This window comes from Fukomys damarensis, unplaced genomic scaffold (assembly GCF_012274545.1).
Source record: "Fukomys damarensis isolate Sample0158 unplaced genomic scaffold, DMR_v1.0_HiC HiC_scaffold_13, whole genome shotgun sequence".
In the NCBI taxonomy this organism is placed as follows: domain Eukaryota; kingdom Metazoa; phylum Chordata; class Mammalia; order Rodentia; family Bathyergidae; genus Fukomys; species Fukomys damarensis.
Window position 1 is genome coordinate 11,076,658 of NW_022900925.1, and position 13,689 is coordinate 11,090,346.

The window sequence follows — 13,689 nt, forward strand, 5'->3', positions numbered from 1 at the left end:
TAGTGGATTTGCAATAAAATTTCTAAATGTAACATGTTTTGTTTTGTTTTGTTTTGGTTTTGGTGTTTTTGAGACAGAGTCTCACTATGTAATTGAGTCTGACCTGGAACTCACTATGTAGCCTACGCTGGTCTCGAACTCACAGCAATCCTCCTGCCTCAGCCTCCCAAGTGCTGGGATTACAGGCATGCGCTACCACGCCCGGCTAAATGTAACATGTTTGGAGTCTTATGATAGGCTCCAAAAGCTTCTTGCTTTACAATTGGAAATTCTATTGTGAAGTAGCTCCAACCTTTGGGTTTCCTAAAAAGTCAGTACTTTATTTCTTATACACTTTAAAAATTTATTTAAAAAATAACTTTTTTTCCCTGGTACCGGGGATTAAACTCAGGATTTTGTGCTTGCCAGGCAGGGATGGTGCTGCTAAGCTACATTCCTGGCCCTATACTTATTTATTTATTTATTTTGGTACCAGGGCTTGAACTCGGGACCTTGCACTCGTGAGGCAGGTGGCAGAACCATTGAGCTAAATCCCTGGCTCCCTATACATTTTTTAAAAGACTGGTTCTTGCTTATGTAGTTCAGGCTGGCCTTCAACTCACTACATAGCCTAGGATGGCCTCAAACCTGCAATCCTCCTGCTTCTGCCTTCCCAGTGTTGAGATTACTATAGGCATGAACTATCACACCTGACTTGTTTCTTATCCATTTTGGCTCTTGTTTATATCATAGGAACCAGAGTTGGGCCAATTATCTCACCTGTATAATTAATATGGTTTTAAGCAATTAGATTATGATTATGCCTTGGGATTTTTTTTTTCATGTTTCTTGGTATTTGTTGAGCCTTTTGGACCTGTGGACTTATATAGTCTCTATCAAATTTGGAAAATTTTCTAGCCTTTTATGTATTTTCTGCTTCCCTTTCCCCTCACCCCCTGGGTCGGTTTATTAGACTGACTGAAGTTGTCCCATGACTCACAGGTGCTCTGATTGTCTTTTTTTTTTTTTCTTTTAAAATTATTTTAGCCAGGCACTCAAGGAGGCTGAGGCAGGAGGATCACTGCAAGTTTGAGGCCAGCCTGGGCTACATAGTGAATTCCAGGGCAGTCTGAATTACACAGTGAGATCCTGTCTCAAAAAAAAAAAAAAAAGTATTCCAAAATCTGTTTTATTTTTGATATTTCCATTTAGTACTTTTTTGTAATCTGTCATATTTTTCATCACAATTTGGGTCTTTTAAAATATATTCTAGCTGGGCATGGTGGCACATGCCTAAAATCCCAGCACTCAGGAGCCTGAGGCAGGAGGATCACCATGAGTTCAAGGCCAGCTTGGGCTACACAGTAAGTTCAAAGCCAATCTGAACTATATAGCGAGACTGTCTAAAAAAACAAACAAACATATACACTCATATTTTTCATCACAATTTGGGTCTTTTAAAATATATTCTAGCTGGGCATGGTGGCACATGCCTAAAATCCCAGCACTCAGGAGCCTGAGGCAGGAGGATCACCATGAGTTCAAGGCCAGCTTGGGCTACACAGTAAGTTCAAAGCCAATCTGAACTATATAGCGAGACTGTCTAAAAAAACAAACAAACATATACACACATATATAATATATATTCTTTACATCTCCTTAAATGCTCATATTTTCCTTTAACTTCTTGAATGTGTGGGATACAATAGCTTTTTAAATGTCTTTGTATACTAATTTTATGAGCTGTGCCATTTCTGGATATTTCTGGTAATAATTGTTTCTCATTATGGGTCACATTTTCCTGGAGGGTTTTTTGCATGCCTTTCTTTCTTTCTTTCTCTTCTTTTCTTGATACTGGGTATCGAACTCTGGACCTTGCACTTTCAAGGAAGTGGCACCAATTAGGTGAGTCCCTGGCCTGTATGCCTTTCATTTCTGATTGTATGCTAGGGATCATAAATCATGTGTCTTGGGTGTTTTTGTTTTGTTTTTTTCTTAATTCCTTTAAATATTTTTGAGGTTTGTCCTGGAACGCAGCTATTTATTTGTCCTGGAGCGCAGATATTTGGAAACAATTTGGTTTTTGTTTGTTTTTTCTGAGATAGCATCTTGTTCTATCGCTTGTGCTGATCCTGAACTCCAGGGCTCCAGTGACCTACTCCCTCATCCTCCCAAGTAGCTGGGACTATGGGTGAGTGCCCAGTTTAGTTTGATTTTAAGCTTGGCTAAGTAGGAAGAGAGCAGCCTTTAGTATTGTGCTAATGTGGCCCCTTCACTGAAGCAGCATCCTTCTGAGTAACTGACAGCCCGTGTATCACAAAGCCCCCCCAACTTGGGTTCTTTAGAGTGCAAATTATTCCCAGGCCTGTGTGCACACCAATAATCCTACTAGTCCTTTCCAGTGGTTCTTTCTTTCTTTTTTATAGAGTAGGAAAATTTATTGGGGAATAGAAATAGCTCCTGAAAGACAGGAGTGGTCTGGAATGGTTGCCCTCCAGTGGTTCTTTCACTGGCCTCATGTCCCTGCCCACAAAGGTGATGGTCAGTCCTCACCAAAGGATTGAGCAAACTTCTGCCAATTTGTTCAAGTCTCTCCTCTCTGGTGCCTGTTCTGCCTTGGCCTCTGAATTCTCAGTTCTGTTTTTCAATTCATGGGTTTGGCTGCTGTTTGGGTTCCCCCTCCCTGCCTCCACCACAGTCTGGAAACTCTCCCTAGTCTGCGGGCCACTGCTTGGACTTGTTTCCCTCTCTTGGGGCTCACTGTCCTGCACAACCAACTGCCCAGTGTCAGAAAAACCATTGTTTTGTACATTTTGTCTGGCCTTTTAATTGTCTAAAGTGGGATGATAAATCCAGTCCTTGTCACCGTATCATGGCTAGAAGTAAGTCTTTCTCTTGTATTTAGATTTGTTCATTTGATCTATAAGGTGTTTGTTTATGGTTATTTTGGGGGTGACAGGTCTCTTTTAAAGCTTTTCTTTCTTTCTTTCTTTTTTTTTTTTTCTGGTATCAGGGATTGAGCTTGGGTCCTTGCACTTGTAACGCAGGCCATGGAACTGCTGAGCTAAATCCCTGGCCCCAGAGCTTTTATTTCTGAAATAAAGACTTTAACTTCTCAGCTGGGTGTTGTGGCACACACCTGTAATCCCAGCTCCCGGGAAGCTGAAGCAGGCGGATCACTGTGAGTTTGAGACCAGCCTGGGCTAAATAGTGAGTTCCAGGGCAGTCTCAAATACATAGTGAGACCCTGTCTCAAAAAACCAAAAAACAAACAAACAAACAAACAAAAAAAAACACAAAAAACAAAAAAAACCCCCAAAAACCCACAAAGACTTTAACTTCTCATTGTTCATTTGTGAAATTAAGAGGAAATAATCTTCAAATGAGAACTATTTATTTATTTATTTATTGGGGAAGCAGGTGTTGAATTCAGGACTTTGTGCTTGCCAGGTAGGCGCAGTGCCACTGAGCTACATCCCCAGGACTATTAATTTTACATGGGTCCCTGGATAGCAGAATGTAGTCAGGTCACTTGGACCCAGCTCTCACCTGTCTAGGAAACATTGTTGACCTGAACAGTGTTTGATTTGCCCTATATCAAGTTAGAAATGTGAAACTGATTCTACATTTTTGTCCTCTTCCTTGCAGTTTTGTTGAATAAACAAAGAATACTATGTATACAAGCTTCAAAATCATACTTAGGTCCAGATCTAGGCTCTGCTACTTAAAAATTATGTAGCATTAGGGAAGTCATTTAATGTCTTAATGTGTTCTTCATCTGTAACATAATATAAAGCCTATTTTTTCTTCCTTCTTCCTTTTGGTGGTACTCAATATTGCATCCAAGTCCTTCACATTGAGCTACATCCCAGCCTTTTTTTTTTTTTTTTTTAATTTGGAGACACATTCTTGCTAAGTTGCTAAATTGCTTAGGTTCGGTCCAAGCTTGCGATCCTCCTGCCTCAGCCTCCCAGAGTGCTGGGATTAAAAGTGTGTGCCACTATTACTGGCTTTAAAGCCTACTTGTTTATGTTGGTAGTGCAACTGAAGCACAGCCTTCAGTAATTCTCAGGTGCCTGTGAGAAGAGAAACAAGGCTCCCAGGCAGACTGATTCCCTTAACCCTAAGCCCAACTGTTTACCACAGCTGGAAGCCTTCCCAACCATGGGCTCCCTGGTCAGCAGCTCTCCTCTGCGACCCCCATGGCTGTCCACATGGCAGCCCTCTGCTAACTGTGGCCTTCCAGGAATCAAGAGCCCAGGCCCAAGCAATTACTTAAGGTCCCCTCGGGTGTGTACAGAGGCAAGTGCCTGGGAAGGGCCTGCAGAATAGGACCTTGGTCAGAGCCCCAGGTTCCTGGAAGGGAAACTTGGAGCCACTTCACTCTTTGGCCTGGAGCATAAGAGACTGAGTCTAGAGAGGGAGGGGGCTGCTTTTTGCCTGGCAAAATCAGATCTACCCCACTGAGTCTACCGATCTTGCCCCCCCTTCATATCTTTTAATTTTTTTCTTCCCCACGGCCACACCCTGTTCAGAAAACTTTATTACTCAGGAGTTATTGCAACAGCCTCTTAAAATTCTGGTTTTCACACTGAAGCTTAAGTGATATTCTCAAGGTCACAACTGAATAACTAACTGATGGTGTCACTCCCCATTAATCACTCCCCACTGTTCTTAAAAATCCAAAATCCACAGTCCACAAACCCATCACCTATGCTAAATTTCAGTTTATCACTCTGCCCTTATTTAATGCTTCTGTTCCTTGCACCGAGCTCAACAGGTTTACCAAAAAGTTTCTCTCACTTCCCACCCAGGGACTCCCTCTTCCCCACCCTGAACACCTCTTCTTTCTCAACCCTCCCCATCCTTAAGTGCTAAATTTGGATTGCCCCTTCTTTCAGATCTGCTCTCACAGGAGGATCTTGTCAAGACACAGACCCCAAGATGTGTAAGTTCCTGTTACTTCTTCCCTTACCTCCTACCCTTCCCTTGGTAGTAAACATCTTTTGGGGAAAGACTTTTTTACTGTGAACTTGCTCGATGGACATGTGTCTATGAAAACACTGACAGACAAACAGGAGGGTAGGTAGGGATTTGCGGCTTTTCTTGAAAATTAGTGACTTAAAAGTGCAGGCAATGTCATCTGCCTCTCCCTCATTCACATCTTTATTTACTCTGCTTATTTGATGCTGCGTAATTTCATAGGTTGAGATTTCTGGGAAAAAGACTTTGAGAAGGAGTGAGTGGTTATTTATTGGGGAAAGCTCTTGGGAATGCCTGAGAGAAAAGGGTCACTGGATGGGCAGAAGGAGAAGTTAAATAGTGATGCAGCTGCAAGAGGATCCATCAACTTCGGAGACATCTGGGAAGGCCTGTCAGTGATACTTACCAGGGCTGTCACCTCCCCACTCCCATGGATTAGATGCAGGATTCCCCTAGGAGGGGACATAACCCAATCGGAGGCTTCTTCCTTTGGCATAGGACAATTCCTGGGAGATTATGATGACAGCTGGGTGAATCTTGGTGGCACACACAGAGCTACATCTACTACACTGGTTAGAACTTCCTGATGAAGGTAGGTGGAGAGACCATCTGTGTTCGTGTATGTGACCAGGAATGTGAAGGACCTGGTACACAGGATGTATTTATCAAACAGAGCCCCTGCATCTCAGAAAACCCCTCCTATTGCCAGGTTCTTGATTCCTTATGAACAGCTAGTTGGTACTGGACTTCGGATTTGTACTGGCTGCTTGCCTCAAGAATCCACACACCATCACTAACGTGATTACTGCTATTAAGATGGGTTCTACCAACTACGATATATAGCAGTGTGCTCATTAGGTGGTGTTGATACAATGCAGACTGCAGCTCTGCTGAACAAAAGAAAAAATGCTTCAGCCCTCTTAAGATATTTAAGAAAGAATTGTTGAGCTCTCTCTACGCTTCTCAACCCCTCTTCCAGTCTGTTCTCACAGTGATTTCTGAAGGAGCCACCGTACTCAGTGGCCACACCCTGGAAAGCCACGGTACGGAGAAAACCTGGCAGCAGGAGGATGGACTAGTGAAAGGATCCTGCTAAATCAAATGTTCAAATTCAATCTGCTAGTGCTTCGCCAGTGGCTTCCTCTAACAGACGTCTTCATTATCTAGGCAGGGCCCTTGCCTGTTTCCACTTAGGAGATTTTTCTGGTGGAGTCAAAGAAATAGGTATGATGAAATGTCAGATAAAACTAAAATGTAAATGAAAACTTTCTAACAGCACTTATCCCACAACTTTGGTTTCATTGTTAAAAGACTTTGCGTATGATCCCTGAAGATGGGATCAGGAGTTGACTAAAACTCTCATAAACATATTTTTCTCTTCCTTTGGATATAAAAGTGCTTCACTCATGCATACTTTGCATTTTTTTTTTTGATGGAGAGCTTTTCCCAGATATGAAGCTGAACACACAAGAAACTCTATGTGTTAGGCAGAGGATGAGTGCATATTTCTCAACAATCCCAGTGTATCTGCCCACAAAGTACTTGAGTGTCCACTTCCTCAAGACCAGGTCACCAATATTTACTAGTGTCTTTGTTGTAAAATCTCTCCTTAGGGTATTTATAAAGCACACATAGGATCCCAATTAGCTTCCCAAGATAAAGAAGAGTTTGTTTCCCTTTGTCTCTGCTGTGGACAAAAGACCACAATTTTTTAAAAAAAATTTGGTACTAGGGATTGAATTTAGGACCTTGGACTTGCAGGGCAGGCAGTGGCACCACTGAGCTAAATCCCCAGCCCAAAGACCACAATTTTTGTTTTTTTTTTGGGGGGGTGCTTTTTTTGAGACAGGGTCTTACTATGTAGTTGAGACTGACCTGGAACTCACTATGTAGCCTAGGCTGGTCTCGAACTCACAGCAATCCTCCTGCCTTAGCCTCCCGAGTCCTGGGATTACAGGTGTGTGCCACCACGCCTGGCTAAAGACCACAATTTTTGCAAATCAGTTTACTTGTTCAGCTGCAAAACTGGGAACCTTCTGCTATCAGAATGAATTCCAAAGTGCACATGTGCACAAGGCACTTATAGACACAGAAAAAGGAACCAATTATTATACAAGTAGAGTACCTTTACCTCCCAAGACTCCCTCAAGGATAAGAACTAGTTCTTGATACAAACAAAGCACACAAGACATTTGCTGCAATAGCTTGTTTTGCACTTAACAAAGGCAAGAGATGGTTTCAGGTCAGCATATTTTCCCCTAGAACTAGGGATTGAACCCAGAGCCTTTGTACTGAGCTACATCCCCAACTTACAAAGTGTTTTGATAGGGGCTGGGGATGTAGCTCAGTGGTTCTACAGCCTGCCGCGTAAGCACAAGGTCCTGAGTTCCATCCCCAATCCAAAAAAAAAAAAAAAAAAAAAGTTTTGACAAAGTCTTGCTAAGTTGCCCAGACTGGGCCTGAACCTTTTCTGGTTTTACCTCTTCCGAATGCGGAATACAGGGTTCTTCAGTCAGAATATTTCTGGAGTGGCTAAGAAGGCCAGCATTCTAATCCATATTTTTGACCTCTTATTCCATCCTGCTTCCCAGCATCCAGCTTTGTCTTCTGGGACCAACACTCTCCTTTCCTCATCAATCAGCACAACTGGGTTGCAGAAGTGTGATGATGTCTCCTGGAGTGGAAGGCTCCTCACCATCTCCCCAAATTACTTTCTTCTTCCCCACAGTAATAGTTGTTTTGTTTTGGAGACAGGGTTTCACTATGTAGTTCAGGTTAGCCTTGAACTCACCCTGTAGCCCAGCCTGGCCTCAAAATCATGGCATGCTCCTGCTACTTCTCCAGTGCTGGGATTACAGGTGTGTACCACTACTCTGGCTCAAAGTAATAGTTTTAATTGGGCAAATGGCCATCCTGCTAGAAATGTTCTCTAACCTCCCTGGAAGATGGATGTGGTCATGCAGTTGAATTCTCACCAAGGGACTGGGTCACATTCCATGATGCTGACTGGAAGGGAAATCATTTTCTTGTGACTATTATTTCAATTTTACTATAACCTGCAATATGGATATGGTAATGACCCAATTTCATCCACACAAAAACATACTAGCCCAAGGTGGGTGCACTGACACACAGCTGTAATCCCAGCACTCTGGGAGGCTGAGGCAGGAGGAATACAAGTTCGAGCCTAGCCTGGGCAATTTAGGGAGGCTGTCAAAAAATTTAAAAATGTTGGGGCTATAGCTCAGTGCAGAGACTCCTGGTTCAATCCCTAATTCTTAAATACCTAAAAATGTAAAAATCATTCTTAGCATTCATTGTACACCATACACAAGCAGGTGGATTTAACTTGACCCTTAAGCTGTAACTTACTGATCAACTGCTACCTCTGGAAGTTTATGTGAGAGAAATAAATCTGTTAGTTAGGAAAGTCTGCTAACACTGAAATACAGATCTAGGTAAAGAGTGTGACTTATGTAACTACAAAGAAAGCGTGAAGGCAGGGGGTAAAGAACAAGGACAGAGGTCTTAAGGTGGGAAGGAGCTTGAAATGTGGGCCAGTGATCAATCTATTGTCTCCTAGCTCCAAATCTCTGTTTTGCTTATGATAAAGCAAAACAAAGTGATAGATTTTCCTTTTTTCAGGTGGCATAATGTTAGGCTTTGTCAGTAAAGGGTACTGAAGGGACAAGGCAAAGAGGAAGGGTTGTTTTTAAGTTCTGTTTTTTTCTGTCTTGATCTTGTAACACAGCTATTACTGGTGTACAGGAGATCCAGAAGCACACACCCTCTGGGGAGTTTCACCTGCAGCTAAATTATTGGCTTCCTGCTCACCAGTCTTGGCCTTTTCATGTTAGTGAAATCCCCGTGTGCTGTAGCCAGTATTGTGTTGGCAAATAGTTAAAACAGCTCAGAAACAAAACTTCTCTGCTTTGTTGGATTTGCTGATTTGCACGGTGTGAATATTCTCACCACAACTAATTTCATGGCAGATTTGGGAGGAAATATGCAAGACTGGCTTTTGCAAGCTGGTTCTAGCATACCTCTGGAACAGCATACCCTGTCCAATGAGGTCTGAATTTCAATCTTGGGCAGGAGTTGGTGGATGGGGGCTTCTAAGCACTTCTTTAGTGAATATTCTCCTCAGCCCTACAGGTAGTAGCTGTATCCTGTCCCGCTATTCTTATATTCTTTAGAGATCTCATTAACTCCTTTATTATATAACCCCCCTTTACTACTTAATTTTTTTTTATCGGCTTTCCGTTTAATTCACTAGTGTGGTTTCCAACTCCTGTCTGGACATTTAAAGGTAACCGTGTTCCAGGACACAGACTAATATAGGTCTGAGAAAGAGACAGGACCAAAAATTTCACAAGAAAATTTGAATATAATGATCCCTGCTTGACCAGCTGTTCTGTGCCAGGAATAGAACTCTTCTGAAATAGACATTACTATCCTTACTTTATTAGTGGGCAGCAGCTCAGGAAGTTGTTCAAATTTATGCCACAAAGGAGCAGCAGCACAAATTGACTAATATTTGTAGCCAAAGGCATCTTAGTCAAAAGATAGAAAGTAATAAAATGTGCAGGTGACACTATGTAGTTTTTCCTAAATCAAGAAAGACACAGGAAAAACCTTAAGGTGCTTAACACTTTTATGGGCGCTAGTTCTAAATAGATTAGACAAAAGTACAAGTTTGTCTGGAGACTTTCTCACCTTCAGTACACTCGGAAGGATCCCTGCTATTATGAACTCTCTGATGTCTAATAAGCTCTGAACTCCATCTGTAAGCTTTCCCACATCCTTTACATATAAAAGGTTTCTCCCCACTGTGAATTCTTAGATGCTGACTTAGATATGAGCTTTGACTGAAGGCCTTCCCACACTCATTACACTCATAAGGCTTTTCTCCTGAATGAATCCTCCGATGCTGAACCAGATGAGCACCCCACCTGAAGGCCTTCCCACATTCATTACATTCATAGGGTTTCTCTCCTGTATGAATTCTCTGATGCTGAATGAGGTTTGAGCTCTGATTGAAAGTTTTTCCACAGTCACTACACTTAAAGGGTTTCTCTCCAGAATGAATTCTCTGGTGGATCACAAGATGTGAATTATAAATGAAGGCTTTCCCACATTCACTACATTCATGGTCTTTCTTCCCTGTAGGAGTTTTCTTATGGGTGCCAACCACCTGTCTGAAACTTTTTTTCTGAGCAGGGGATGGCCTTGGTCTTTTTGCTTTGGGATTTCTCTGCTGCTGTTCTAAGGTGCCCTTAACTTCTGAGGTAGCTTCAAACGTAGAGGTGTCAGTGGCAAGGTTTTCCAAAAACATGTGTGATTCCACTTTAGTAATGCGTGGCTGTGGCAGTGATCCTTTGTCCTTGAGTTCTGGAACATCTTCTGCAGCAACTAATGGAAAATGTATGTGTACCTGTTCTGGATGTGTGGAAAAATGACAGGTTAGGATTTAAACACCTGAGATGAAAATAAAAACTTAAAAATATTCTCTATATATATATATCAAAGACTGGAAGGATATTTACTTAGATATTATCAATGGTTATTCTCTGGCGATGGGATTGTGCAGAGGAGAGGGTTTCTTTCTTTCTTTTTTTCTATCCTCATTCTTATATAGGTTTTTAAAGTATTCCATAGTAGAATACTTAAAAAGTGCACTAAAGATAAAGTAAGTTTCAAAGCAGGGTCTTAACAATTCACTCTTAAAAAAATAAGAGAAAAAGTACTTTCAAGCAACTGGGGAGTGGTCAACTGATGTTGGAAAAGAAGGGAAAAACATGACAGAAGAATCATTAGGGTTAGGAAAAAGGACGTCCTAAAGGCAAAAGTGCCTTTCCTAGCTCTGTTGTCTTCACCTGTTCCATTCATATCCATTCCCTGTAAGTCTCCAGATGCTGAAAAGGAGTGTCATGTAGCTAGCTCCTCAAAGGGAGAACTCAGCACCCTGCCTTCCATCTGTCCATGCTTTCTTTTTCCCTTTGATCAGTTCCTTTAAAAAGCAAGAAAAGAGAGCTTTCCCTTTTTTTCTTCCTAGTGCCTAGAGATTGTGGCCAGCCTTGTGGTGAGAGGATGATGTTTGGGGGCTGTGTGTAGACTAAGGAGGATGTTTCCATAATTAATCCGAAGGGTAGAAGGTTAAGTATAGATATAAAGGAGTCTCAAATAAGATTTTAGATGGTAATGGGGGAGGGTGGTAAAGATGACAGGGTCGTGTCTCTAATAAGAGTGCTTTATAAATTTTAAAAAGTGTGTTTTGGGGCCAGGGATTTAGCTCAGTGGTGCCGCTGCCTGTCTCAAAAGTGCAAGGACCCAAGTTCGATCCCCAGTACCCAAAAAAACAAAAAAAGTGTGTTTTGGGGACTACGAGGAAGCTAAAAGGAAAATATTTCAAGGCTGATCTCTAGCTCAGGGCAGAGCTCTTATGGACTAGATGTCAAGAGCAATAGAGATGAAGAAGCACCAAGTGAATGAACATTTTGTGGTCCTGCTTTAGTGTTCCCTAAAACTTAGAAATGCTTGTCAGTCTTTACAGCCAGACATAAGTTAGATGTCCACAGAACTATCTTATGAGGTAAGTTATTCTTTTTCTTTTTTGGTGGGGAGTGGTGATGGGGACTGTACCTAGGAGCTCTGACCTGCTAGGCAAGTGCTAAACTACTGAGCTAAACTTCAAACCCCAGGGTAGATTATCCTTATTCCTATTTTTAGGATGATAAGACAGGCTAACTCAGGTAAGAGGTATGAAAATACCATAACAATTAGAGCAAACGTAACACCTAATATATGACCTTTATAAGGTACTAGACACTGTCTTTTACTCTCTTTTCCTCCTTTCCCTCCCCAGAATTCAGCTCCTCACCACTCTCTGGGCATGGCTGGGTCTCCTGAAATTCACACTTGAGCTGGGTCTTCTTAGGTTGGAGCTGGATGCCTGCTGCCTCCTGTTCTGGTCCCAGAGGTGCCTTCTTCTCCCATGGCTCTTCCTGTGCAGGTCCACGTGCAGGGCCTGGAACCTGCAGGTGATCAGGCACCACTCGGTTTATGCGGGACCAATGCTTCCAAGGAGACTTTAGAGAGCCTCCTTAGAGTCAGCACAGGGGAAGGAAGAGGAGTTAAGAGTCTCTTTCTCATTCAAAGCTTGAAGGCAGAAAAGACAGAGACAGAAACACATACTAACTGTTCTACCTTGGCAACTTCCCCTACTGCTGCCCCTCTGTCCAGCCTGAAGGTCACTAATCTGGCTCCCACAACAGATCAAATCCCCCTTCCCACCTGCGGTCCTGGTTCAAGTCCTTTCTCTAAGTCTTCCAACACAGTCACGGCCTCCTCTCCACTCTTAGGGTCATGTCCCCGCACCCAGGACTGGAGCTCCTCAGGCAGGATGGTCAGGAATTGTTCCAGCACCAGTAACTCCAGGATCTGCTCCTTGGTATGTCTCTCTGGCCTCAGCCACTCACAACAGAGTACCCGTAGTTGGCTCAGGGCCTCCCGGGGACCAGGAACCTCCTGGTAGCAGAGCTGTCTAAAGCGCTGGCGGAAGATCTCTTGACTGGTAGAGTGGTTCCCTGATAGCTTGGTTTCATGTTCCCAAGAATGCTCCTCTTCCTTCGGCTCCAACATCATCATCATCTCTTGTTCCTGTGTATCCTGAAGCATCAGTTTCAGCTGCTGTCAGTGACTAGGTTTGCAGAAAGTCCACATCAGGTGCAATCTTTTAGAGCTACCCTGTAACAAGAAGAAATTTTTTTTGGTCACTTCCCCATCATTCATTAAACACATACTTGGTAGCTATAAAGGGTCAAACCCTGTACAATACCTTTCACTCCCTCTTTCTCCTCCTGTCCTCCCTTGGACCCTGCTCCATTAGTCACTCCTTCTGAGAAACCTGCAGTCTGGTGAAGACAGATGTGACCACTGTGAAGAAGCAAGTATGAAACAAAACCCACGTGTGCAGATTCCAAGCCCTGGGCTGATTAGCTTTCACTGTGTGGTGCGGGGGAGGCAGACTTCTTCCAGATGACCCCTCCACCTTTTCTCAAAATCGTGTTAGTAGTGCTATGGCAAAAGAAAACGCAAATCCCCAGGATTTGAAGCAGAACCCTATTTTAGGGCAGTTATCAGCAAGAAGCTTGCTCTGAGACAGAGTACAGAGTCAGGGGTATCTAACCGGGTAGAGGCAGACCTACCCTGAGGTCGTTAAAGCAGCACACAGAGATACTTCTGGCTGAGGACAAAGAAGGCGCAGGGACAAACACACAGCCGAGTGTTTCAGGGAGATATTCTGGTGGATCCAGAGCCCGGCTGAACTTCTGCGCCTGGCCTTGCCAGGTAACTGCCCCAAAGCCCAGGGGAGGATCTGTGGTGCAGACCAGTACAACACCTCATTCTCACCTTTCACTTTTCCCCCTTGGGCCCTAACGAAAAGAAAAGGACAGGGGACCTCCCCAGCACGTGATGCAGCGCAGGCACTGGTCGTGGGTTCATGGGGACCCAAACCCTTGTTCGCACAATTCCGCGGAGCTGCTTGTAGCAGAATTGCTCGTAGCAGAACTGCCACTGCATGCGTTGACCAGCAAAAGTAGCCAGGCCACTAAGATGGACCTCCAGGTGGCCGCCGCCAAGACTCACCCAACAGGACCAGAGGGTTCCATCGGGTACAGCCACGCACCGCGCTGCTTCCCCCAGCCTCAGCGGCAGGTTCGCGCC

General features: G+C 43.4%; 1 protein-coding gene and 1 long non-coding RNA gene across 4 annotated transcripts; one reads left to right on the forward strand and one right to left on the reverse strand.

Moving 5' to 3' along the window:
- The first annotated feature begins 2,110 nt into the window (after positions 1–2,110).
- Positions 2,111–12,388, forward strand: LOC117285860. 2 transcript variants are annotated; one of them, XR_004516949.1, is made up of 4 exons: positions 2,111–2,170; positions 4,881–4,927; positions 5,461–5,554; positions 12,324–12,388. It is a non-coding gene; the product is annotated as an uncharacterized LOC117285860 (long non-coding RNA). The 2 variants fall into 2 exon arrangements; XR_004516950.1 differs by lacking the exon at positions 12,324–12,388 and adding an exon at positions 11,828–11,865.
- On the reverse strand, positions 8,204–13,689 carry Znf232 (zinc finger protein 232). Of its 2 annotated transcripts, XM_010605821.2 has the most exons (5): positions 13,612–13,689; positions 12,800–12,875; positions 12,256–12,708; positions 11,843–11,996; positions 8,204–10,401 (listed from the first exon to the last, which is right to left on the reverse strand). In XM_010605821.2, exons 3-5 carry the CDS (start codon positions 12,637–12,639, stop codon positions 9,641–9,643), a joined length of 1,299 nt encoding a protein of 432 aa, XP_010604123.1. In that variant the 5' UTR covers positions 12,640–12,708; positions 12,800–12,875; positions 13,612–13,689; the 3' UTR covers positions 8,204–9,640. The 2 variants fall into 2 exon arrangements, with proteins under 2 accessions (XP_010604123.1, XP_010604124.1); XM_010605822.2 differs by lacking the exon at positions 12,800–12,875 and having other exon boundaries at positions 13,612–13,687.

Coding starts and splice junctions, on each gene's coding strand:
- Znf232 (XM_010605821.2), bottom strand. CDS start 12,639: ATGCTTCAGGATACACAGGAACAAGAGATGATGATGATGTTGGAGCCG. Junction 11,997..12,255: donor GACTTGAACCAGGACCGCAG/GTGGGAAGGGGG, acceptor GATCACCTGCAG/GTTCCAGGCCCTGCACGTGG. Junction 10,402..11,842: donor CCAGCCATGCCCAGAGAGTG/GTGAGGAGCTGA, acceptor CCACACATCCAG/AACAGGTACACATACATTTT.